Genomic DNA, 25587 nt, shown 5'->3' on the forward strand with positions numbered 1-25587 from the left:
ACATGCAATTTAAATTAGCGGACATTTATCTTCTCAAAAAAAAAATATATTAGAGGACATTTACAAATGTTATTTGTTTTATCATTACTATTTTCATTATACTAACAAAATTATGTACTTATTCTTGATGTGTTCAAAGAAAAGCAGAGAACTAAACGAGGCATAATTTGCTTGGGAATGAATGTCATTCACCTCTAATTGAGACGACACATATATGCTTAATTGAGGAAAATTGACTTTATTTTCTTTTCCTTTGCTTTAGAGGGAAAATGCACGATTGCTGGAATGCAGAAAGTCATAAGACACATTTGTGATTTAATTGAGTGGACCATCAAGCCAGTTAGTATTTGAATTACCCCAAAAGATTTTTAGCAATTGCATTTCTAGAGTCCTGAAATCCGTTAATCAATATTAGTTCGTTATATTCCTTGATTTCACTTGTAAGTAAAGAAATGTACAGTACTTTTGTTGTTGACTCTTATTCCAAAGGCGGTTGCAATTCTGTGAGATGTGCCTATGCATTTGGGAAATGATTCTATCCTTTTGAAACAATATATGCAAACGGAGTATAACAATAAATCTTCAATGAGGAGTTAGGACTACATCACCATGTCTTGGGCAAGCCATGTTCATTATTTCATATATTCTATCAAAATATAGGAACACCTACTTAATTGTTTCCCAAATAAATAACAGCTACACATTTTTAAGTGGTGCTGGTGAGTCTGTTATGAAAAAGTTGTCATAATTTGAGATATAACATGATTCACCCCTCAGTTCCTGCAAATTTTAACATGGAGATTGACTGATGTTGTGGTTAGGCTTCATAATGAAGACTGATGTTCAATTTTGCTCTTGATACTCTGGCAATCTATTGTCTAATGGAATGATATCCCTATCCTGCCACAGCATTGTGGTTTATTAGTTGTGCTTCTGTGATAATAATTTATTGGTTGGCGATATATATACGCTCTCAGTATGTCTTTAACCCAAAATCTCACCTGTCATCTCAATATTGTGGAAAGAGGAAGGGTTGTTTGAGCTAGAGCTTTCTAGCACTTCTACAAGGAAGTTATCTTAAGATTAGCCACAATTTGGTTCTTGTTGGTTTATACCTTGCAATGGAGCAATTAATTGTACAAAGTGTATTCATGAAGCTGTCTGTAAACCTTCACATTATTACTAATTAAATTTATAAAAATACTATTAATGTCATTTCCCACTTATTCTTGAAGGACAATTCTTCTCAACATGAAGTGGGAGATGCAGATTATAGAGAAGATGCTGCTACTGGGCTGTCCATACCTACTTGCTCCAACTCAAGAGCCACAGATGTTTTGTTGCAAACTTACCCGTCGTTGGATATTGCCTCATAGCCTAATGAGGCTCCAGACACTGAACACAAATCTCGTAATCACCTTTAATTCGTTTACAGCTTATGAAATAATATTGTCCTCAATCTCATTTCTTCTTTCAACAATCAACATATAAATTCAAGCACATTTAACCAAAATATATGTGTGTAATCCATAGATAAATTGCATTAGAAGATCTTTGCTACTTTAATCATGTTATGTATGCTCTTATTTGGCAGATGGTATGCATTATCTCCCACTGGCGGTCAACTCTGTTGGTCCTAAATCTCTTGGGAACAGTCTTGCCCCATCACCTCTACATGTGATCCAATCCCCACTGCCAGCACATGAATCTCGTAATCAACTTTTATTTATTTATAGCTAATGAAATAATATTTTCCTCGATTTCTATTCTTTTTTTAACAATAAAAATATAAATTCAAGCACATTTAACCAAAAGGTTTTTGTGTGGTTAATCCATTAATAAATTGCATGAGAACATCTTTGCTACTTTAATGACATTATGTATGATCTTATTTTGCAGATAGTAGGTATTATCTCCCACTAGCAACAAGTTCAGAATCTCGTTACCAGTCACTTCCACATGTGATCCAATCCCCACTACCAGCACATGAATCTTGTAATCAACTTTTATTCATTTACAGCTTATGAAATAATATTTCCTCAATTACTTTTCATTTTTCAAAAATCAACATATAAATTCAAGCACATTAAACCAAAAGGTTTATATGTGTTGTTAATCCATAAATAAATTGTATGAGCACATATTGCTACTTTAATCATGTTATGTATGCTCTTATTTTGCAGATGGTGGGTATTATCTCCCAAGATCTACTAGTTCTGGTGGTGCTGAAACTCTTAGGAACAATCTTACCTAGTCACCTCCACATGTAATCCAATCCCCACTACTAGATAGTCTTCCTACTCGAAGGCGACGCCGACCTTACCATGGCTGGATTAGCAATGATGAGGAGGTGGATCTAGTTCAATTAACACCAGCTCCATTACCAGAGAGAGAATAGCAAAGTTGCTTAATGAGCTAGATAATAAAAAAGTGGGAGGATAAAAACCTAGGAAGGATAGAAAGAATTTTAATGATTAAAAAGTGATTATAGAAGAAAAAAGTTAAAGGATGCAAAATGATATAACTTTCCTTGTGTTTGGTTGAAAAAAATGAGAAAATTTTAATTTAGTTTGTATAGATTTTTTGTTATGCTCATGGTATATGAGAAGTATTAGTTTCTCATTATTTTTGGATCGTGATTAAAGGTTTATTACAATAAAGTGTTAGCTTATTCGTACTTAATTATTACGCTAATACTTATTACACACGTATGTATTTACCCACAAGTGTTTTTCAAATGAAAATGTGGGTTCAACCCACGATTTCAAGTTGCTTCCCTAATGATTAAGTCGAGGTTGCAACCTTAAAGTTCTCTCTCTTTCTCTCTCTATAAATGAAACTATGAAAACTGCATCTTCCAAATTGAGAGTCATGTTATGCAATAAGCCTTGAAAGAATAACAAGAGGCTTAGGCTGTGCTCCATTGAGTAGCTAGGACAAGGCCTAGGTTTCAACATTTGGTCCTACTTATTGGGCCAGGTGCAGGCCTTCGCGATGGGGCTTGAATTTAGATTGAGACCTGCCTTTAAAACCCAGGCAGGCTAGCAAAATGGATAAGTCTATTTGTGAGCAAGGGATTATTTATATTGCCGTGTGTGGATGTGACTGGAGCCCACAATGCTCAAAAGACATATTTGAACAATTGACTACAATAGGCATTTCATGAACTGCAACTGATTTCATTAAAAAGAAGCTCATCCATTGGCTTGTAGAGGAAAAGGAAATAGGTTAAATTGTCATTGAAAACTTATTAAGAGCATCAAATTCCTTTGTTGTGTCTTAAAATGTGATATTGTTTCTGCTCTTCAGTAACATACTTAGAAGTTTTGATGTGCAATCTAAAGGGCCAAGCTCCATTTTTTGTCAAACAATAAATCGTTGTTGAAGAGTAATGCTATGGGTATTACAAGTTTTATTATTGTGAATTTACAAATTAATGTGTTAGCAATCATAAAGAGGCAATCTAAATATTTATTTATGTGGTAGTTGAAGCAACCAATCACATTCATTACCATATTAATTTGTAAGTTTTATGTAGTAAAACATGTAATACCTTTAAAGCATTCATATTAAAAGTGCTATAATGCACCAAAAACACACAAAAAAAGGTTGTTATAAAAAAAAGTTTTATATTATTTATTTATTTTTTTATTCTATATTTAAAACTGTAGATTATATATAAGGATAATTGTCTATTCCTTTCAAGATTCTAATGGAAGATTATAGATAAAGATTGCTAACAGTCTTGATAAGGATAATAATTAACTATTCCTATAATTAAGGATTCTAATAGAAGGTAGACAATATCAACTAGAACTAGGGGATGGTAACTCACATTATAAAAATGGAAATAAAGTCTGGCATAAACCCTAAGAATCAATTTAATGGCTCCTAGAAAGTAAGAAGCATCTTTAGTAAAGATACGGCCATCTTTCCCACCATATATAGATCTGAACCAAAACTATAGCCTAAGTTTTTTCTCATTTTTTTGAATTCTTTTTTGTTCACTCTTGACACACTCTTTCCCCTAATGTTATTTATCACAATTATTTTCTAAAGCTATAGTCTCACAATTTCTTGAAAAAAAAAAAAAAAAAAAAAAACATTCATATTTTCTTAGCCTAGTTTCTCTAGTTTCTCGTAATTCTCATTTTTTCTTGATGTAAGGTTTTAGACCCCTTAACACAATATGTTTAACCTAATATTAAGCCAAGTTGATTAACAAGTTTGTTAATTAAATCTAGATAAAACCAATATGTGTAAAACAAATATAATGCGAAAAGTAAAGAACACACAAATCTGATGACTCAGGAAAACCAAACCGGTAAAAATCTGGTGAGGATTTAACCTAAATTTCCTCAAGGTAAAAACAAATCCACTAAAAAAAAAAAAATTTGAAGTTTGTACAAGAAAAAGTTAGTGGAGTTTTACCACCAAAAAAAGAAAAGAAAAAAAGAGTTAGTAGAGCGTGTTAAATGGAGCTGAATATTCAATCCATTCATAGCCCTATTACTATTGCCCTTGCATAAAATTCCACTAATATTAGATAAGATATTAGATTCAAAATAAAATAAAATAATTGCAATTGATCATGTTTTGATTGTTTTCCACAAAATAGGGGAAGTATGCAAATAAGGCTCTTAGCATTTAAAAAAAAATGATAGTTATAATAAGAAATGGATTTGAATCTGGATGTTATGGACACACTAGAAAATGCCAACCAGTCAAAGTAGAAGACTCCTAACATTTTCTCTAGTCTAATAACTGTTCTATCATTGCTTCTTTGTCTTATTTGGCATAATTGATTATGGTTTGTCAACGGGTAGAATGGTCATGTTTGATTTTGTCCTTTGTCACATTATCAATTTTCATTATGTTGATAGAAATACATCACATAACCATGCACATGAGAACTCTATGTTTGTGGATACATTGTTTTGAGAGAGAGTTCAACATATAGCGTTCGCTCCTGATAATAAAAAGTCTCTTTATTATCAAACCAAGACACTAATCTGTTTTTGATGTAGGCGAAGATTCAACCATTAAAAACTTTACCAGTTGAACTAACTGTAAATACTACTAGTACTTTACTAGTAATTAACCCCAAATATCTTATACAATACTAAATGTGAATGCTCTTAACTTATTAAAATATAAAGATTAAGATTAAAAAAATTATTTTTTTAACTTAATATTTATTCATAATTCATGATCCATTTATACTCTATAATCTTTCTTTTTTTTGAGAGATATAACCTATAATTTATAATTATATATAAAGTCAAAAGTTTTGAGTAAAGATTTATGTAATAGAGGTGTTGAAACCTTCGTCTAAAAAAATGCTAAGTAAGATCTATGTTGTATGCAACTTCTTGAGAAATATAATGTGATGGTTAAAAAAAATAAAAAATAAAAAATAAAAAAAGGTCCCTTTTTGCCTAAAGGCTTGGGGTAGATCCTTAGCCTGCCAGAACCTCACTAGACCCTTCATTGGTAGTTATGTTCTTCTGTCAAGATTCTGTCAGCTAACTGTTCTCTCTATTCTAATTCAGCAAGATCCAATCAATGGCCTCGTGTCATAGCAAGTTGTACCAGTTTCACCTCTTATCACCATTTTTTCATGCGATAGACTAGAAATTACCTAGTCAATCTTTGCATCCAAAGGTCCACAGATCCAATTTGCCTTCCACATAATAGAAGGCGATAGAAGACGTTCCGTTTTCCAACCTGAAAACCTTAGCTGCAAAATAATGAAAGAAAGAATAAATTTGTATGTCATTTGGGAGACAAAAAATAAAGGGAAGTGAATATAATATAACATTTTTTGTGCTTCTGAATTCTCAGTAAAATTATTTTCATGAGTTCAGCTCCTTTTTAATTTCTTCAGTGTTTCCATTAAATGAAAAATAGCATGCATGCTCTCCAGCATTTGGAGAATACACTATAACCCTTGATCTTATGCATCAGCACAATGGGTGGGGTCCAACAGACCTGGAAAGATTAGTAGTGTATTGGATATCCCAGCCATTAGTGGAGATGGATTTCTATTATTATAGAAAAGGATGGCATTTTAAGTACTCCAGTTGCCTCCCCATATCATGATGTATTTGCTCTTCATCCAAATGGGTATAACACATCATGTTATCAGATCAGTGAAAATGCAAATATGCAACTTATCACAAGGAAAGGAAAAACATCAAAGACGTACCTTTTGAATAAAAACTTCATACTGTTTATCCATCCATGATTGGCTTTCCAATTGCGCAGACTTATTTTTATCTGTAAGACTTACCATAACTAGTGCGTGAAAAAATGATTGTAAGACATCTTTAGATGTCGAATCTTTGTGCAGAATAGCACTGATGATTCCCTTCTTCTCCACTAGCAAGTACTTTGCTGTAAAGATCAAAGAACAAATAATGAGCTAGAGATTATAATAAAAAATTAATTTGTTAAATAGGACAAGTATTGATAGAGCTCAACCTTTCTTGTAATGAGATCCTGCAGAATGCAACACGTCCATCCTGTTAAAAAAATATTACCCAACTTGTCAATTTTGTATGACATTACGAAATTATGAGAGCAATGATTATAGGAGCTAGCTCATAGCTTTTTTATTATATATATTGAGTAAAGCCATGGTCTTCTTGAATGGGGAATGCTTTGAGATATGCAAAGCAGTAATTTTATGATTGAGGTGCCTTCCCAGACAAGTTGTTGCACAACTGCCATCAGAGCATCACTACTCCTTAAACAACAAATAGTTCTAGATGGAAAAGGAACCCCAGAGTCTAAAGGAGCCTCAATGTGAATGTCATAGACTTATGAATTTTAAAACTTACAGTTCCAGGTGATTAAGTGAAGATACCCTCACACCTAAATGTACTTGCATGTGCATTGATTTATCACTCCTTGAGCTCAATGAAGTGGTCCATATGGGCAACACATATTCCATTTTAGAGACTGTTTCGGGTGAGAGAACTGGAAAAAGAATTCAGATGTCAGTGTTAAAATCCCATTGAAACAGAAGATGAAGGCCTTACAATAACAAAGCCTCAATCCCAAAACTTTGGGTTGGAAAATGAAGGCCTTAAGAAATTTAAATCAAGCATCAGGAAAAACAAATATGGAGAGCTTGTATTAAAACTAAAAGAAATGATATCGCACTTGTACTCTTGTGACATAGCACATGGATTTTGTCAACACAAAACGAAAAAATAAAAATCACCATAATAACACAGTGAATTTATAATATTCAAGAGCAATGTGTGTAGGCTTGTAAAGCCCAGCTTTGAACCTGTTGATTTATGAGTTTGCATTAAATTAAAAGCAATGATGGTGCACCAGTACTCTTGTGATATAGGGCATGGATTTGTTAACAAACAAGACCATAAAAAGGGGAAATAAAATCAACATAATAACAAGGTGTATCAAAATTCAAGAGCAAGGTGTGTGGGATTGGAAAACCCGAGCTTTGACTCTGTTAATGGTACCAGTTGAAATTCTGGCTCTACAAAGACACGGAGTGGCTAGAATTCTGACCATGTTACAGCAGTCTAATAATTGCTGGTTCTTCATAACATTTGTTTAGGAACCAAATTAACAATAAGTTGCAATGGCAGGAAATACAAAAAGCTTGGTCAGCCCTATGAAAACAACCACCAAAGGTCCTACCTTGGCCAGTCTTCATGAAATGCTGAAAAACAATTGAGCTCCTCTCAGGATTTAATGTAGTCAAGGCAAGGCACCGGACAGCCTTGTAGTTTGCTGCAAAAAAAGAAAGGAACTGCTGAATGAGGCTAAATATAAAACCCACAAGTCAGATTAAAATTCAATAAAGTAAGTTAATAAATATAAGATGGAACGAAGAAAGGAAGTGATGAAACATCTCAAAATCTTATCATTAACTCCTCACAGCTGTGACCCACAGATTCCAATATCAGAAGGGCTCAAGGAAGGTGCATGCTAGGCGCCACGGTTAAAAAGAAGATTCCACGCAGCAATTAAGTGGAACTTACCATACATATGGAACATGGTGAGAGACAGAAAACAAAACCAAATAGATAGTGCATGCCCCGTTGTAATGCGAGCAAGAAGCATGCCCAAAGCCATGCCAATCATTGTTGCCACTGTCTCTTGACTTCCTTCCTAAAAGCATCATGCAAAAACATGCCAACAGTCTTACTAGCTTATTAAAGGTCTTCACAGTTATTTAGTAGTTAGAGTAGCAGTAGTAGTACCTTTGCAGATATATCTGCTGCATTATTCTGAAGGGCAAAATGCTGTGTCAAAGCAGCCCTGGTTGCTCCACTTGCAACACCAGCTAATTGGGAACGCAATTATAAAAAAAAATTAAAATAAAAAACATGGAATTTTGCCCCAAACCAAAAAAAAAAAAAAAAAAAAACAGTAATTCTGACTACTTCTCTCTTGCCGCATCTTTTTCCTTCTATTTATTTTATATAACATTTTAAAGAGGATGCAAAGGTATAGATATTATTACAATCATTAACAAGCATTCCCATAATTCAAAAAAGCTGTAAGTCTTTCAGCAGATTGAATAGTTTAAAGGATGTTTACATTAAAATCAACAATCAAATCATCTTCAGCAATACATATACAGCAATAACAAACATAATTTTTATATTCCACAGCCGGAGAAACAAAAATAAACAATCAACTAGCAGCTTTCAGTGGATCTACTAGGTCTTCAGATTGTATGATTTAAGGAAAACAGGAACTTACTGAAGGATCGTGATAGGCTCCCCAAGCAAACTATAAACACAAAAGCTGAAGGAAACAAAGGGGAAAGAAGGTCCATCAACATTCCTGAAAACAGTACAAAAAGCCTTTCTGGTCAATTCAACTTTGAAGACAGAATCGAAAGCTAACAAAACCACAAAAAACTATATAACAATCAGATATAACTGGTACTAACATTCAACTGAAAGGGAAATATAGGACACTGAATAGCAATCTTGTGATCCTCTTATGAATTTTTTATACAGTACAAGGGCTTGAATTATTTGAGGAAGAATATGTGACAACATTCACCTAAAATAAATATGAAGCTCTTCAGAATTTAGAAGCCACTCTCCACAACATTAGTGGCAACAGGGTCAACCAACTATTAGTGGCCAAAAGCAATATCATTTAGAAATAACACTTTAAAAAATTATAACACGGTTAAACAAAGGAAATAGGAAAACCTACAAAGGAAGTCTGGTAATGCTGTATAAAAGAACTACAAAACCAGTGAAAATTTTAGACATTTAATAAAAGTAATACAACATTACATGTTACTGTTAACATCAGTGAAATAATAAAATTAGTCACTACAGAAAATTGGTATGTAAATATAGACACTTAGTAATTGCTAGCTTATGGATAGCATTATGAGTATAGCACATGTATTATTACATATAAGAAAAACAATACACAAACATTACCAGATAATTATGCATAAAACATTAAGATTGCATGTACAGATACACTATTTACCTCAGCTTGTTCACATACACAATAGTTAAAAGAGATTAAGGAAAGGCTAAGAGCCTTCTGGTTCAGTGACATTTGGTAATTCTCTCCATGGGGAGAGTCTGGGTTCAAATCCCTCCACCCCAACTCGTTGTAAGCAAGAGATCAAAGAAATCCTATCAGAGTGTCATGCATGCACACAAATTCCACAGAGGACTTTTATGTTCTTCCTTTTTATAATTAGAATTAATAAATCAATGGACACCAACATTTTAGGAGTCCACTGGAAGTTAAAAATATCAAGCATTTCAGATCTAAAGAACAAACTGAAGCTAACAAGAGATTTGTCAGCACACAGATCAAAGGGGAGTATGTGTCTCCTAGCTCTCAAGCATACGCACATACAAGGGTTTATCAAAAAGAAAAGAAAAATACACATACATGGAATTTTATAGGGGATATTAAAGGATCCAATTCCAAACTGTAAAGAAACAAAAATGATGAGAACATACCAAGATCATTCATAAGATCTGCTACCAAACGCCACATTTTGGCATTGCTATCCAGGTTTGAGCCCTGAAGAATAGAGGGTCAAACAGAAGCATAGTTTACTGAGGGAATATGAAGACAGAATTTTAGAAATGGACTCAACATTATTCCACCATCTTTACTCAAAGAATAAACAGAAGCCCTTTATCAAGTAACCAACAAACCATTCTGAACTACTATTACCAAATTTTCTTTCTTTCATCAAATTATGTGGGTTCAAGTATTTCCTAAGGTCTTCCTCTTCCATCTAAACAATGCATGCTATGTTTATGAATAAGAGTATGCTCTAAATCTTATATGTAATAATGAGGATGGAAGAATAGAACAACACACCTGGTAGAATGTGAATAAGATACCTCCAAGCATTCCAGTTAGGTCCCTCAGAAACCACTGCAATAATTTTAATGTTCAAAACAAATTGTCAACTTATTGCAAACTCAACAACTCACAAGCCAACTCCCAATTTTGAATCAGTTTGGAGTCAGCTGTTCTTAACACAGTATTGCAAATACAAACTACATTGATGTAAAACTAACACATGCAAAAACAAGTCTGTGCTTACCTGAAATGTGGCGCCAATTACAGTCGCTGATTTCTCACCAACCCCAATTGCACTAAGAAGAGCCTAATAGTGATTTGAGCACCACATTTTAGTAATAAATTCTACTCCTAGTAATCATCAGTGGGCTTCTAAAAATGAATTGAAAAGTTATAAATGAGAAACATAGAGCTTACTTGTGTAGAAAGCATCATCCGAATATATGTGGAAAGGCCCTAAAGGAAATATTAAGCCATGAACCTATAGTTAGCAACAATTTTCCAAGATTTTATGGTACTTATGAAAATATTAGTGTGTGGATATTTACCTGCAGTAAATCCCAGACTTGAAAAGGAACATAATCTGGAGTCACACTACTAGGAAAACCCTGCACATTTTTTCTCCCAGAGATTAAGAAAACACAGATTGAATTTGATTTTTGATATTAAATGAAGGATCCTAAAATTTGACACCAATTCAATTTTCATCCTTAAAATTTAAAAAAGTTGCAATTCCATCGTTGAAATCCTCAATTTCCAGATAAATTTCTAGTCCCTTTTTTAAGTGCCGCATCAACATTTTATTTGCCATGTATATAAATTATCTATGGAAAATGCTAGAGCTACTATAAATTTTACTACAAAAGTTTACAAAATGATGCGGTAATAAATGTGATTGGTGCTAAATCAACAATATAATAAATAAATTTCTTAATTAATTTTTTGTTTTGTGTTTTAAAAGTTGACACATTAGTTTGTAATGCCTGTGTAATAAAATTTGTAGCAGCTATAGCATCACTCATTTATCTGGAATAATGCTAAGAACATAAACAGTAGGAAAATGCTAAAGCTACTACCAATTTTAATACAAAACAGTAACAAGCTGCCGTGGCAACGAATATGATTTGTGCCATATTAACAACATAAATAAATAAAATTTTGAATTTTATATATATATATATATATATATATTTTGTGTGTGTTTAAAACATAGACACATCAGTTTGTAAAATTTTATGCAGCAAAATGAGTAGTAGCTATAGTATCATCCTTTCTTTTGTCACGAACTTTTTCACAATTTGTTAAGGTGTCAAGCTGTAACTGGTGTAACATCAAATTTGTATCACATTACTACAGGTTGTGAGAAAATTTGTGTTACAAGACTTGATGATTTTTCTAATAAAGGAGGAAGGACAGAACTAATAACACAAAATTACAACTTTTTCAAACTTGACCAAGGAAAATCAAATTTAGACCAAATTTCAAGGACCAAAAGTGCAATTTAGCCTCAAAAGAACATTGACCAAAGAGAGAGAATTACTTGCCTCTGGTACAAATGCTTGGAGAACCCTTCTCCAAACATGGTTGAATCGGCCACCAGACCTGTATATCAATTTTTTTTTATATAACAAAATTGCTAATCTAATAAAGAAAGAAAGAAAAAAAGAGTTAAAAATAGAGAAAGGAGAAACCTTTGGATGAAGAGAGAAGGAGAGGCGGTGATGGTGGCAGTTTTTGAGAGCTTGGTGGAAGAGGAGCCATTCCATTCTTCCAATATGATCTCTGAATAAGATGGTGATGAAGTTTCCATGGAAAACTGGAAGTGGGTTTAAAAGTAGAGCTAAATAAGCTTTGGCTCAGTCGGATCCACAGTTGGGCAGCCTTGCTCTTTTCTTTGGCTGTTTTGAGTTTTGACCAATTGTAAAACTGAGCACAACTAGCAACGGTTGTATGCCATCAATGTCTTTTTTCACAACGTGGGGTCTACTCTACGGTTGTGTGATCCCACTAATGTGTGAGACTTCGTGTACATGCAATCCATACATAAGATATTTTTCTAACAAATTCACAAGTCAGGTTTTTTTTAATAAAAAAAAAAATATATAATGATTGAGAAAAAAAAATTCAAAAATAAAAAAAGAAGAAGATGAAAGAATTATAACAGTATATAAACATGTTTCTGTTACAAACATTAAGATATCATAATACTACTATCTAGCCACAAAATTTTTGACAAATTTTTGTGAGGCCCTTTTTGAAAAATTCTTCTTACCCAAAAATCAAAAGAATATCCAAAACTTATCATATGATTTACAAAAATGAACAAAAAAACACACGCTAGAAGGAGGGCTTGAACCTCCGACCTTGTGGTTAACAGCCACACGCTCTAACCAACTGAGCTATTCCAGCTGTTGTTAACATACTCTACAAAAGGATTATAAGTTTTCAAATCCTGTAAGTCCCCACCTTGAGCCTACCGACCGATGGAACCTTGAATCAGACATTTTTGCCAATGTTCCAAGGCAAGGTGCAGTGCAGAACAATAGAGAATGTGGAGAAAAGCAAAAACACTCTCCTTTCTCTCCCACAGACCATTCTCTTCCTCCACACCTGAGACCCCAAACCCAACTCTCTATTCCTTTCTCCAACCCTCCATTTTTTCTCTCAACAAAACAACAACCCCACTTCCCAAAACACCTTCACAAGACACAAAGCCACAACCTTTGACCCAAAACCACATAGCCACTTTAGAAACCAGTCTCCACCAAGCCCTTATCACAAGCAACACCGATGAGGCCTGGAAGTCCTTCAAGACTCTCACTGCAAACTCTGTTTTCCCAAGTAAGTCTCTCACAAACTCTCTCATCACCCACTTGTCCTCGCTCAGGGACATCCACAGCCTCAAGAGGGCTTTTGCTTCTGTAATTTACATCATTGAGAAAAACCCAGACGAGTTAAAGTTCGAAACTTTGGTGAAAGTTTTGGATTCCATGAAAATTGCCAACACTGCTGCACCTGCTTTTGCTTTGATTAGATGTATGTTTAAGAATAGGTATTTTGTGCCATTTGGGTTGTGGGGCAACGTGGTAGTTGAAATCACTAGGAAAAATAAAAACTTTGCGGCCTATTTGCGGGTTTTCGATGAGTGTTGTAGGATTGCTAGAGATGAGAAGCTGGATTTTATGAAACCCGACTTGCCGGCTTGTAATGCAGCATTGGAGGGTTGTTGTTGTGAGCTTGAATCCCTGAGTGATGCAGAGAATGTCGTTGAAACAATGTCGGTTTTGGGAATTAGGCCAGATGAATCGAGTTTTGGCTTTCTTGCATATTTGTATGCACTTAAGGGGCTTGAGGAAAAGATAATTGAGTTGGAAAATTTGATGGGTGGGTTTGGTTTTTCTAATAAAAGGGTCTTTTTTAGCAATTTGATTAGTGGGTATGTTAAGTTGGGCAATTTAGAATTCGTTTCGAAAACTATTCTGCGTAGCTTGAAGGTAGAGGGAGAAGGTACAATTTTTGGTGAAGAAACTTATTGTGAAGTGGTTAAGGGATTTCTAAACAATGGAGGTATCAAGGGTTTAGCAACTTTGATCATCGAAGCTCAAAAGTTAGAGGCTTCAGATGTTGTGGTTGATAGCTCTGTTGGGTATGGTATTGTTAATGCCTGTGTTAAACTTGGATTATCCGATAAGGCACACAGTATTCTTGAGGAAATGGATGTTCAAGGAGGTTCTGTGGGGCTTGGGGTCTATGTGCCAATCTTGAAGGCTTATTGCAAAGAGCATCGAACAGCTGAAGCTACTCAATTGGTCATGGAAATTAGTAATTTGGGTCTTCAGTTGGATGTAGAAATCTATGATGCTCTGATAGAAGCATCCATGTCAAGCCAAGATTTTCCATCAGCTTTTTCTTTGTTTAGGGACATGAGGGAAGCAAGAATACCTGAACTTAAGGGGAGTTACTTAACTATAATGACTGGCTTAATGGAGAATCATCGGCCTGAGCTGATGGCAGCCTTCTTAGATGAGGTTGTTGAGGATCCTCGAATTGAAGTGGGAACCCATGACTGGAATTCAATTATTCATGCATTTTGTAAATCTGGGCGGTTAGAAGATGCGAGGAGGACTTTGAGAAGGATGATATTCCTCCAGTTTGAACCAAATGACCAGACATATTTGTCCCTAATTAATGGGTATGTGACTGTGGAGAAATATTTCAGTGTTTTGATGCTTTGGAATGAGGTTAAACGAAAAGTCTCCAGTGATGGACAGAAGGGGGTCAAATTTGATCACACCCTGGTGGATGCATTTCTTTATGCTCTGGTTAAGGGAGGTTTCTTTGATGCAGTGATGCAAGTTGTGGAGAAAACTCAAGAGATGAAGATCTTTGTAGATAAGTGGAGGTACAAGCAAGCATTTATGGAGACCCATAAAAAGCTCAAAGTGGCAAAATTGAGAAAGAGGAACTTTAGAAAAATGGAATCACTTGTTGCTTTCAAGAATTGGGCTGGTCTAAATGCATGAACTTCAACAGTTCCCAGCATCCATCTCCATTTGAGCTTCCGCTGACATCTCTGGCTGATTAACAACCACCTTTATTGGAATTTTTAGGTAAAGGTACTTGATAATTGGCTCACTTTTTTTAAAAGTGGGCTCATTTGGAGGCATGTAAATCAAAAGTAGCTTTATTTTCCATTCGTTTGGGCTCACAATCACAGTTTAAAGCATAGTAAATAGTGTGTGAGAATCCAACGAGGATGATGAGATATATGGTCTATAAGAGCATTCCCAAAAGTTGAGCTGGTTTGAAGCAGGAACTGCAGAAGCACCAATACTTGATGTTGTTGAGCAAGGTGTTTGCTAACAATGCAGAGAAGCGTTTGCTTGGCATTTTCAAATGTAAATGAACGAGAACTTAAGGAAAATGAAAGACCTTATTGCTTTTCTAAGTTCACCAAGGCTTCTGCTCGTGATACAAAGCTCAGAGGCTGCCCCACCCACACTGGAGGGAAGTTTTGAAATTGTATTGGTTACTAGTGTTGAATTTCATAATTTCATAATAAATTCAATAAGGTGGCTGAGGCAGTTTAACCAGGTTTTTTATGTAGATTAGAATTAATTTAATAACTCTTTTTGGCAGAATGTGTGGAAATTTATGTGTTAATGGAGGGAATTAGTTAAAGAGTCTACTCAATAATGGGGCTTCTCTCAAGCTGCTCAGCTTCACTGGGAATGCAGGGCAACTATAAATTTTTTTTTTTTTTTTTTTTTGCCGAAAGCTGCAATAGGAAAACTTGCTGTTTGATATTTTATTTCTCCAAATTGGAATGTAGTCTGGAACTTTTAAGTGATTTTTGCCCCACACTAGCATAAATTAAAACCCTTGTATTGTGATTGTAAGCAGTTGAATGGGCAGTATAGTTTTCTTTCTTGTTTTGATTATTGAACTGAGATCAATGAAGGGCTTATTTAACCTGTAATAGTTAAGTTGTAAGTTTACTATGCATCTGGATGTGTTGGCACTTGAATTGTTAAAAAGTAAGTGATGTTCTTCTGTTCTTTGGGTGCTCCTAAAAGTAAACCCTTTCTCCATTTCTAAAGCTCTTTTTCAGTTTTTGTGTGCAAGTGGGTTTAAACACTATCCACAATCTGCGCTTAGACACCACTAGGTAGAAAGGTGTAAATGTGAATGTGTTTGTATCACCCTAGAGCCCAGAGCCCACCATTTTTGGCCGAATATTATCTTTAGTCCTTACTGTTGATGTAAATGTATGTTGCTTTATAGCTAGAACCCATAACAGATGGGCACATCTTTTTAGGAAGAAAAAAAAGGAAAAAGGACAACGTTGAAAATGATCACCTCCACCGAAAAAGAACAGTCTTTCAGCCCCTCCCTTGTCTCTTCAAAAATGAAACACACAAGTGAACCACTTCTTTTACTTTGCTTCATAATTTCATGTTTATGAACCTCCAAACTGTTACCAAAACCTTCACCAATGTCACTCACCCCTACTGCATGGCTCTTCATCTACATCCTGCTCTTGCTCCCCTTACTTCACACTGTCTTAGCCACAGCACACAACACCCCAATAAATGGTACATGTGATGACACATGTGGCACCATCCCCATAAAGTACCCCTTCGGCACTGGATTTGGATGTGGCCATCCCGTCTTTGCCAGATACATAAAATGCAGTTCCGGGACACTCCAATTCTCTACTGGCACCGGCATTTACACTATCTCCTCAATCGACTACCCGAGCAACACCATAGTTCTCACAGATCCCCTCATGTCAACCTGTTCTTCAATGCAAAACTCAGGAAGCTTCATCTTAGATAGGACCAGCCCCTTCACTATAACATCTGATGTTATCTTCGTTCTTCTCGGGTGCTCAACAACGTCTCCTGTGTTTGATGCTGATGAAGAACTATGTGATACCGGATCAGGCTCTCGGATTTGTAGAGGGCTGTATTCTTGCAAGGGAGTGACAGGCATTGGTTTGCCACAAAATGCACCTGTTTCTACATGTTGTGTCTATGATTCACCACTTGGCCTTGGCTCAGGTTATGCATTGGACCTTCCTAAGCTCCAGTGCTCATCATATACATCAATCTACGGGTTTGGGGATGATGAGGGGGATCCGATGAAATGGAAATTCGGAATCTCTTTGCAGTATAATGATTCATATGACACCGAGACGTGCAAGGACTGTGAAGCAAGTGGTGGCTTGTGCGGTTTTGCTGGTTTGGACCAGTCATTTGCTTGTGTTTGTAAGAATGGGGCAAACAGCAGCAACAACTGCCTTGGACGAGGTTAGTTCAAAACCATGCTTATTTTGTTATTGAAAGTTTTCTTTCAAATCAGGGATCTCCTCCAACTTATTATGTATTTAAAACACAAGTAGATGATTATTAGAATTTCTACATTACAGATTGGAAAAAATTATGTCTGTTGGTTATGACACGGACTTTGGCCAATTTTTTTTGTAACTTATTATGTCTGAATATGAAATTTGATATGTGGTTTGATATGATTAGGGTATGCTTGGAGCGGGACACGGGGACTAAAAATTCAACTGAAGATGATTCTTGGAGGTACATAAATTGCAGTGCCTTTATCTTTTTTCTACTTTATGTATCACTACCTTTCCCACCAAAAGTCTTCGTTTGCTGAAGAATTTTTAGGCAGGGTAATGCTTTGCCTTTTTCTTTTTAATAATCCAACCATATTCAAAATGGCCAAGAGCCGTGCAATTCAACTGGCACCTCTTGATATTTTCAATAAGGACATCTAGGGTTCAAATCTCCAGTTCCCCTAATTATTGGATTATCAAAAAAAAATATATATTGTTATTGGGATGCTCACTTTTGTCTTTTTAATAGTTTTGAAACCAAAATCTCAACATTAATTCGAAACTACCCCTAAGTTATAGGGTTTAAATTTTTTAAATGTAATTTTCCCTAAGAAAAAATGAACTTGTATATACATTCAGGTGATCTGATATGAAGTTAATATGCACATGATGATTTCTCCTTTTACCTTTTTTTTGGCTAGGAATCTGGCTCTCTTGGATGTTGCTATTTTTATAGGATGCCTCAAAACTTTTGGCGATACAAACTACCAATGAAGGGCTTATTTGGAACACTTCTCTCTCACTCTTGGTGAAAGTGGTGACATTGTCATTCCTATAGGGTTCATTTATAATTCTCAAAAGTTGTTCTTAAAGATCTCAATTTTGATTCTAGGATTTTTGCAGACTTAAATGGTTTTCTAAATCAGATTAGAGGATTGAGACAGATAATATGGTTTGGGTGGCTGCTGTAACTATTTGATGTCAACTTTAGATGCGTTCTATTTGTTTATTCTATATTTGTCATGACTCTTCTTTATTTGGTATTGCTAATGGTTACATATATGCTCCTTTAGTTTGCAAATATGAGCTATTTAAACTCACATTTATAATAGTATTATATTCTCTACAATTTAGCATATCAAAAATATTCTCTACAATGTTATATTTTCTGAAATACATGAATGTTGATCAAAATGAATCCCGCCAAGTGAGTCCTATGCATGCATATAGGCACCACTTTCGTTTGATACAATATAATTGGATGTTAACTCTTAACATTATTATTAAATGTAATTATGAGTTGTAATATATTGTGACTGATCCATAGGTTAATGTTTTGTAAGTATAAGGATCATATGTTTCAAGTAAAATTGAGAAAGTTCATTTTACGAGTAAGATCTTATTTCTTGTATCTAAAAGTGAATATGATATCATGTCATCTAAAGTTTTAAATAATGTGACATTAGATAAGTAGATACACCAATTTGAAATATTTAATCCCAAAAATGAAATGGATCTTGTAAAAATGGGTATGAGGGCAAAAGTTAAGCAATAATAAATGTTTAATTATGGGCTAAATATGCCTATGTTTCCAAGGGAAAAAAATACTTATCAATAATTCATTAGTTTATAAGCACAAATTTACCATGATTGTGTCTTTTTCTTAATATGTGTTTGAAGTTTGATTTTATTTTCTAAAACATGTATAAAAAATACTATTTAATGAGTATTAAATACAACTTAACTCGTGTCCTTAAAGCACACGTTAATAAGGATAAAATATTATTTAATTGAGTATTAAATATAAAGTATTGTATGTTCCTAATTAAATTAAGATAGATGAATGCTTGACCAATACAAGTCTACAACATAAACAATTCTTTTATATATATATATATATAAAATAATTAAATTCAATATAACTATGTATTTCAATTTAACTAGATAATCTAATGTACAACATCTATATATCTACACCTAAATTTTACCCGTTAATAAAACTCTATATTATATTCTCTACAATTTAGCATATCAAAAATATTCTCTACAATGTTATATTTTCTGAAATACATGAATGTTGATCAAAATGAATCCCGCCAAGTGAGTCCTATGCATGCATATAGGCACCACTTTCGTTTGATACAATATAATTGGATGTTAACTCTTAACATTATTATTAAATGTAATTATGAGTTGTAATATATTGTGACTGATCCATAGGTTAATGTTTTGTAAGTATAAGGATCATATGTTTCAAGTAAAATTGAGAAAGTTCATTTTACGAGTAAGATCTTATTTCTTGTATCTAAAAGTGAATATGATATCATGTCATCTAAAGTTTTAAATAATGTGACATTAGATAAGTAGATACACCAATTTGAAATATTTAATCCCAAAAATGAAATGGATCTTGTAAAAATGGGTATGAGGGCAAAAGTTAAGCAATAATAAATGTTTAATTATGGGCTAAATATGCCTATGTTTCCAAGGGAAAAAAATACTTATCAATAATTCATTAGTTTATAAGCACAAATTTACCATGATTGTGTCTTTTTCTTAATATGTGTTTGAAGTTTGATTTTATTTTCTAAAACATGTATAAAAAATACTATTTAATGAGTATTAAATACAACTTAACTCGTGTCCTTAAAGCACACGTTAATAAGGATAAAATATTATTTAATTGAGTATTAAATATAAAGTATTGTATGTTCCTAATTAAATTAAGATAGATGAATGCTTGACCAATACAAGTCTACAACATAAACAATTCTTTTATATATATATATATATAAAATAATTAAATTCAATATAACTATGTATTTCAATTTAACTAGATAATCTAATGTACAACATCTATATATCTACACCTAAATTTTACCCGTTAATAAAACTCTGGATTTATTAATTATGCACAATTCATGCACATAAGTTCGAGATGGTGGGATAGAGGGGCTGCATTCAGTTGAGATTAGCAGGGAAGCACTTGAAAAGAACCCTATGCCTCTTGCTCATTGCTCATTAGTGCCCTCGTGAGGTTAAGATAACAACTATGGCTTACTAGATTTTCTTACTTGCAAGTCCGAACCTAATGAGGAAAATGACACTATAGTAACATCCAACTAGGGAAGTTACTCTAATGGTCCTCTTCTTACACTTGTTCGAGATGGCTGTGTGTGTCTTTTTCTTCAAATTTGTTTAACTTTACTTTTTCTTTAAAGAAAATCATTTATACATGTACACCTAAAAATTAAAATAAGCACTCAATTATTAAAATCTGATGTGTCTCACCCCGTTTGTCGGGTTATACTTAGGTAGTCCCGGAGCACTGCTCCGGGCTCTCACAAAGTGGGTGGGCCCCACACGTGGGTCCCACCATGGGGCCCACCTATTTTGTGAGAGCCCACCTGAGTGATGCAGAGAATGTCGTTGAAACAATGTCGGTTTTGGGAATTAGGCCAGATGAATCGAGTTTTGGCTTTCTTGCATATTTGTATGCACTTAAGGGGCTTGAGGAAAAGATAATTGAGTTGGAAAATTTGATGGGTGGGTTTGGTTTTTCTAATAAAAGGGTCTTTTTTAGCAATTTGATTAGTGGGTATGTTAAGTTGGGCAATTTAGAATTCGTTTCGAAAACTATTCTGCGTAGCTTGAAGGTAGAGGGAGAAGGTACAATTTTTGGTGAAGAAACTTATTGTGAAGTGGTTAAGGGATTTCTAAACAATGGAGGTATCAAGGGTTTAGCAACTTTGATCATCAAAGCTCAAAAGTTAGAGGCTTCAGATGTTGTGGTTGATAGCTCTGTTGGGTATGGTATTGTTAATGCCTGTGTTAAACTTGGATTATCCGATAAGGCACACAGTATTCTTGAGGAAATGGATGTTCAGGGAGGTTCTGTGGGGCTTGGGGTCTATGTGCCAATCTTGAAGGCTTACTGCAAAGAGCATCGAACAGCTGAGGCTACTCAATTGGTCATGGAAATTAGTAATTTGGGTCTTCAGTTGGATGTAGAAATCTATGATGCTCTGATAGAAGCATCCATGTCAAGCCAAGATTTTCCATCAGCTTTTTCTTTGTTTAGGGACATGAGGGAAGCAAGAATACCTGAACTTAAGGGGAGTTACTTAACTATAATGACTGGCTTAATGGAGAATCATCGGCCTGAGCTGATGGCAGCCTTCTTAGATGAAGTTGTTGAGGATCCTCGAATTGAAGTGGGAACCCATGACTGGAATTCAATTATTCATGCATTTTGTAAATCTGGGCGGTTAGAAGATGCGAGGAGGACTTTGAGAAGGATGATATTCCTCCAGTTTGAACCAAATGACCAGACATATTTGTCCCTAATTAATGGGTATGTGACTGTGGAGAAATATTTCAGTGTTTTAATGCTCTGGAATGAGGTTAAACGAAAAGTCTCCCGTGATGGACAGAAGGGGATCAAATTTGATCACACCCTGGTGGATGCATTCCTTTATGCTCTGGTTAAGGGAGGTTTCTTTGATGCAGTGATGCAAGTTGTGGAGAAAACACAGGAGATGAAGATCTTTGTAGATAAGTGGAGGTACAAGCAAGCATTTATGGAGACCCATAAAAAGCTCAAAGTGGCAAAATTGAGAAAGAGGAACTTTAGAAAAATGGAATCACTTGTTGCTTTCAAGAATTGGGCTGGTCTAAATGCATGAACTTCAACAGTTCCCAGCATCCATGTTCACCATTCGAGCTTCTGCTGACATCTCTGGCTGATTAACAACCACCTTTATTGGAATTTTTAGGCAAAGGTACTTGATAATTGGCTCACTTTTTTTAAAACTGGGCCCATTGGATGCATGTACATCAAAAGTAGCTTTATTTTCCATTCGTTTGGGTTCACAATCACAGTTTAAAGCATAGTAAATAGTGTGTGAGAATCCAACAAGGATGTCGAGATATATGGTCTATAAGAGCATTCCCAAAAGTTGAGCTGGTTTGAAGCAGGAACTGCAGAAGCACCTGATACTTGATGTTGTTGGGCAAGGCGTTTGCTCACAATGCAGAGAAGCGTTTGCTTGGCATTTTCAAATGTAAATGAACGAGAACTTAAGGAAAATGAAAGACCTTATTGCTTTTCTAAGTTCACCCAAGGCTTCTGCTCGTGATACAAAGCTCAGAGGCTGCCCCACCCACACTGGAGGGAAGTTTTGAAATTGTATCGGTTACTAGTGTTGAATTTCATAATAAGTTCAATAATGTGGCTGAGGCAGTTTAACCAGGTTTTTTATGTGGATTAGAATTAATTTAATAACTCTTTTTGTCAGAATGTGACAATGTGTGGACATTTATGTGTTAATGGAGGGAATCAGTTAAAGAGTCTACTCAGTAATGGGGCTTCTCTCAAGCTGCTCAGCTTCACTGGGAATGCAGGGCAACAATTTTTTTTTTTTTTTTTTTTTTTCGCGAAAGCTGCAATAGGAAAACTTGCTGTTTGATATTTTATTTCTCCAGATTGGAATGTAGTCTGGAACTTTAAGTGATTTTTTCCCCACACTAGCATAAATTAAAACCCTTGTATTGTAATTGTAAGCAGTTGAATGGGCAGTATAGTTTTCATTCTTGTTTTGATTATTGAACTGAGATCAAGGAAGGGCTTATTTAACCTGTAATAGTTAAGTTGTAAGTTTACTATGCATCTGGATGTGTTGGCACTTGAATTGTTAGAAAGTAAGTGATGTTCTTCTGTTCTTTGGGTGCTCCTAAAAGTAAACCCTTTCTCCATTTCTAAAGATCTTTTTCAGTTTTTGTGTGCAAGTGGGTTTAAAGACTATTCACAATCTGCGCGTAGACACCACTAGGTAGAAAGGTGTAAATGCGAATGTGTTTGTATCACCCTAGAGCCCAGAGCCCACCATTTTAGGCCGAATTTTATCTATAGTCCTTACTGTTGATGTAAATGCATGTTGCTTTATAGCTAGAACCCATAACAGATGGGCACATCTTTTTAGGAAGAAAAAAAAGGAAAAAGGACAACGTTGAAAATGATCACCTCCACCGAAAAAGAACAGTCTTTCAGCCCCTCCCTTGTCTCTTCAAAAATGAAACACACAAGTGAACCACTTCTTTTACTCTGCTTCATAATTTCATGTTTATGAACCTCCAAACTGTTACCAAAACCTTCACCAATGTCACTCACCCCTACTGCATGGCTCTTCATCAACATCCTGCTCTTGCTCCCCTTACTTCACACTGTCTTAGCCACAGCACACAACACCCCAATAAATGGTACATGTGATGACACATGTGGCACCATCCCCATAAAGTACCCCTTCGGCACTGGATTTGGATGTGGCCATCCCGTCTTTGCCAGATACATAAAATGCAGTTCCGGGACACTCCAATTCTCTACTGGCACCGGCATTTACACTATCTCCTCAATCGACTACCCGAGCAACACCATAGTTCTCACAGATCCCCTCATGTCAACCTGTTCTTCAATGCAAAACTCAGGAAGCTTCATCTTAGATAGGACCAGCCCCTTCACTATAACATCTGATGTTATCTTCGTTCTGCTCGGGTGCTCAACAACGTCTCCTGTGTTTGATGCTGATGAAGAACTATGTGATACCGGATCAGGCTCTCGCATTTGTAGAGGGCTGTATTCTTGCAAGGGAGTGACAGGAATTGGTTTGCCACAAAATGCACCTGTTTCTACATGTTGTGTCTATGACTCACCACTTGGCCTTGGCTCAGGTTATGCATTGGACCTTCCTAAGCTCCAGTGCTCATCATATACATCAATCTACGGGTTTGGGGATGATGAGGGGGATCCGATGAAATGGAAATTCGGAATCTCTTTGCAGTATAATGATTCATATGACACCGAGACGTGCAAGGACTGTGAGGCAAGTGGTGGCTTGTGCGGTTTTGCTGGTTTGGACCAGTCATTTGCTTGTGTTTGTAAGAATGGGGCAAACAGCAGCAACAACTGCCTTGGACGAGGTTAGTTCATAACCATACTTATTTTGTTATTGACAGTTTTCTTTCAAATCAGGGATCTCCTCCAACTTATTATGTGTTTAAAACACAAGTAGATGATTATTTGAATTTCTACATAATAGATTGGAAAAAATTATGTCTGTTGGTTATGACATGGACTTTGGCCAAGTTATGTGAGATTTTTCTTTGTGACATTTTATGTCTGAATATGAAATTTGATATATGGTTTGATATGATCAGGGTATGCTTGGAGCGGGACATGGGGACTAAAAATTCAACTGAAGATGATTCTTGGAGGTACATAAATTGCAGTGCCTTTATCATTTTTCTACTTTATGTTTCACTACCTTTCCCACCAAAAGTCTTCGTTTGCTGAAGAATTTTTAGGCAGGGTAATGCTTTGCCTTTTCCTTTTTAATAATCCAACTATATTCAAAATGGCCAAGAGCCGTGTAGTTCAACTGGCACTTCTTGGTATTTTCAACAAAGACATTTAGGCTCCCATCTCCCAACTATCGGATTATCAAAAAAAATAATATTGTAATTGGAATGCTCACATTTATCTTTCTAATAGTTTTGAAACCAAAATCTCAACATTAATTCAAAACTACCTCTAAGTTCTAGGGTTTAAATTTTTAAAATGTAATTTTTCCTAAGAAAAAATGAACTTGTATATGCATCCAGGTGATATGATATGAAGTTAATATGCACATGATGCTTTCTCCTTTTACCTTTTTTTTTTTTTGCTAGGGATCTGGCTCTCTTGGATGTTGCTATTTTTATAGGATGCCTCAAAACTCTTGGCGATTCAAACTACCAATGAAGGGCTTATTTGGAACACTTCTCTCACACTCTTGGTGAAAGTGGTGACATTGTCATTCCTATAGGGTTCATTTATAATTCTCAAAAGTTGTTCTCAAAGATCTCAATTTTGATTCTAGGATTTTTGCAGACTTAAATGGTTTTCTAAATCAGATTAGAGGATTGAGACAGATATATGGTTTGGGTGGCTGCTGTAACTATTTGATGTCAACTTTAGATGCGTTCTATTTGTTTATTCTATATTTGTCATGACTCTTCTTCTTTATTTGGTATTGCTAATGGTGACATATATGCTCCTTTAGTTTGCAAATATGAGCTATTTAAACTCACATTTATAATAGTATTATATTCTCTACAATTTAGCATATCAAAAATATTCTCTACAATGTTATATTTTCTGAAATACATGAATGTTGATCAAAATGAATCCCGCCAAGTGAGTCCTATGCATGCATATAGGCACCACTTTCGTTTGATACAATATAATTGGATGTTAATTCTTAACATTATTATTAAATGTAATTATGAGTTGTAATATATTGTGACTGATCCATAGGTTAATGTTTTGTAAGTATAAGGATCATATGTTTCAAGTA

At 35.0% G+C, this 25587-nt stretch overlaps 5 protein-coding genes and 1 non-coding gene across 6 annotated transcripts; 4 read left to right on the plus strand and 2 right to left on the minus strand.

Annotated features, from left to right (window-relative positions):
• Nucleotides 1-5288: 5288 nt before the first annotated feature.
• Nucleotides 5289-12277, minus strand: LOC112036624 (protein root UVB sensitive 3). Its single transcript, XM_065763858.1, has 15 exons — nucleotides 12036-12277; nucleotides 11889-11946; nucleotides 10893-10952; nucleotides 10762-10800; nucleotides 10589-10651; nucleotides 10360-10416; nucleotides 9990-10053; nucleotides 8746-8829; nucleotides 8241-8323; nucleotides 8019-8148; nucleotides 7675-7767; nucleotides 6843-6981; nucleotides 6484-6524; nucleotides 6209-6396; nucleotides 5289-5740 (listed from the first exon to the last, which is right to left on the minus strand). The coding sequence occupies exons 1-15, from the start codon at nucleotides 12152-12154 to the stop codon at nucleotides 5642-5644; spliced, it is 1317 nt and encodes a 438-aa protein (XP_065619930.1). The 5' UTR covers nucleotides 12155-12277; the 3' UTR covers nucleotides 5289-5641.
• A 402-nt stretch (nucleotides 12278-12679) lies between these two features.
• TRNAN-GUU (transfer RNA asparagine (anticodon GUU)) lies at nucleotides 12680-12753 on the minus strand. Its single transcript has one exon. It is a non-coding gene; the product is annotated as a tRNA-Asn (tRNA).
• Nucleotides 12754-12838: 85 nt separating this feature from the next.
• Nucleotides 12839-18220, plus strand: LOC112036621 (pentatricopeptide repeat-containing protein At1g69290). Its single transcript, XM_024069456.2, has 3 exons — nucleotides 12839-17156; nucleotides 17382-17438; nucleotides 17899-18220. The coding sequence occupies exon 1, from the start codon at nucleotides 12894-12896 to the stop codon at nucleotides 14865-14867; it is 1974 nt and encodes a 657-aa protein (XP_023925224.2). The 5' UTR covers nucleotides 12839-12893; the 3' UTR covers nucleotides 14868-17156; nucleotides 17382-17438; nucleotides 17899-18220.
• On the plus strand, nucleotides 16340-17161 carry LOC136061200 (uncharacterized). Its single transcript, XM_065763844.1, has one exon. The coding sequence runs from the start codon at nucleotides 16340-16342 to the stop codon at nucleotides 17159-17161; it is 822 nt and encodes a 273-aa protein (XP_065619916.1).
• Nucleotides 18221-20574: 2354 nt separating the features above from the next.
• Nucleotides 20575-25301, plus strand: LOC112036127 (pentatricopeptide repeat-containing protein At1g69290). Its single transcript, XM_024068945.2, has 3 exons — nucleotides 20575-24172; nucleotides 24410-24466; nucleotides 24920-25301. Exon 1 carries the CDS (start codon nucleotides 20575-20577, stop codon nucleotides 21880-21882), a length of 1308 nt encoding a protein of 435 aa, XP_023924713.2. The 3' UTR covers nucleotides 21883-24172; nucleotides 24410-24466; nucleotides 24920-25301.
• Nucleotides 23356-24474, plus strand: LOC136061143 (uncharacterized). The gene is made up of 2 exons (XM_065763845.1): nucleotides 23356-24172; nucleotides 24410-24474. The coding sequence occupies exons 1-2, from the start codon at nucleotides 23356-23358 to the stop codon at nucleotides 24472-24474; spliced, it is 882 nt and encodes a 293-aa protein (XP_065619917.1).
• Nucleotides 25302-25587: the final 286 nt, after the last annotated feature.

Source organism: Quercus suber, unplaced genomic scaffold (assembly GCF_002906115.3).
Source record: "Quercus suber isolate HL8 unplaced genomic scaffold, Cork oak 2.0 scaffold_528, whole genome shotgun sequence".
Taxonomy (NCBI): Eukaryota; Viridiplantae; Streptophyta; class Magnoliopsida; order Fagales; family Fagaceae; genus Quercus; species Quercus suber.

What these genes read in the sequence shown, in the direction of transcription:
- LOC112036624 (XM_065763858.1), bottom strand. Translation starts at nt 12,154, where the DNA reads ATGGAAACTTCATCACCATCTTATTCAGAGATCATATTGGAAGAATGG. An exon ending in GAGCCTATCACGATCCTTCA is followed by an intron (nt 8,324 to 8,745) that starts GTAAGTTCCTGT and finishes GTTCCCAATTAG; the next exon opens with CTGGTGTTGCAAGTGGAGCA. An exon ending in CACCATGTTCCATATGTATG is followed by an intron (nt 7,768 to 8,018) that starts GTAAGTTCCACT and finishes CTTTTTTTGCAG; the next exon opens with CAAACTACAAGGCTGTCCGG.
- LOC112036621 (XM_024069456.2), top strand. Translation starts at nt 12,894, where the DNA reads ATGTGGAGAAAAGCAAAAACACTCTCCTTTCTCTCCCACAGACCATTC.
- LOC136061200 (XM_065763844.1), top strand. Translation starts at nt 16,340, where the DNA reads ATGTCACTCACCCCTACTGCATGGCTCTTCATCTACATCCTGCTCTTG.
- LOC112036127 (XM_024068945.2), top strand. Translation starts at nt 20,575, where the DNA reads ATGGGGCCCACCTATTTTGTGAGAGCCCACCTGAGTGATGCAGAGAAT.
- LOC136061143 (XM_065763845.1), top strand. Translation starts at nt 23,356, where the DNA reads ATGTCACTCACCCCTACTGCATGGCTCTTCATCAACATCCTGCTCTTG. An exon ending in CAACAACTGCCTTGGACGAG is followed by an intron (nt 24,173 to 24,409) that starts GTTAGTTCATAA and finishes TGATATGATCAG; the next exon opens with GGTATGCTTGGAGCGGGACA.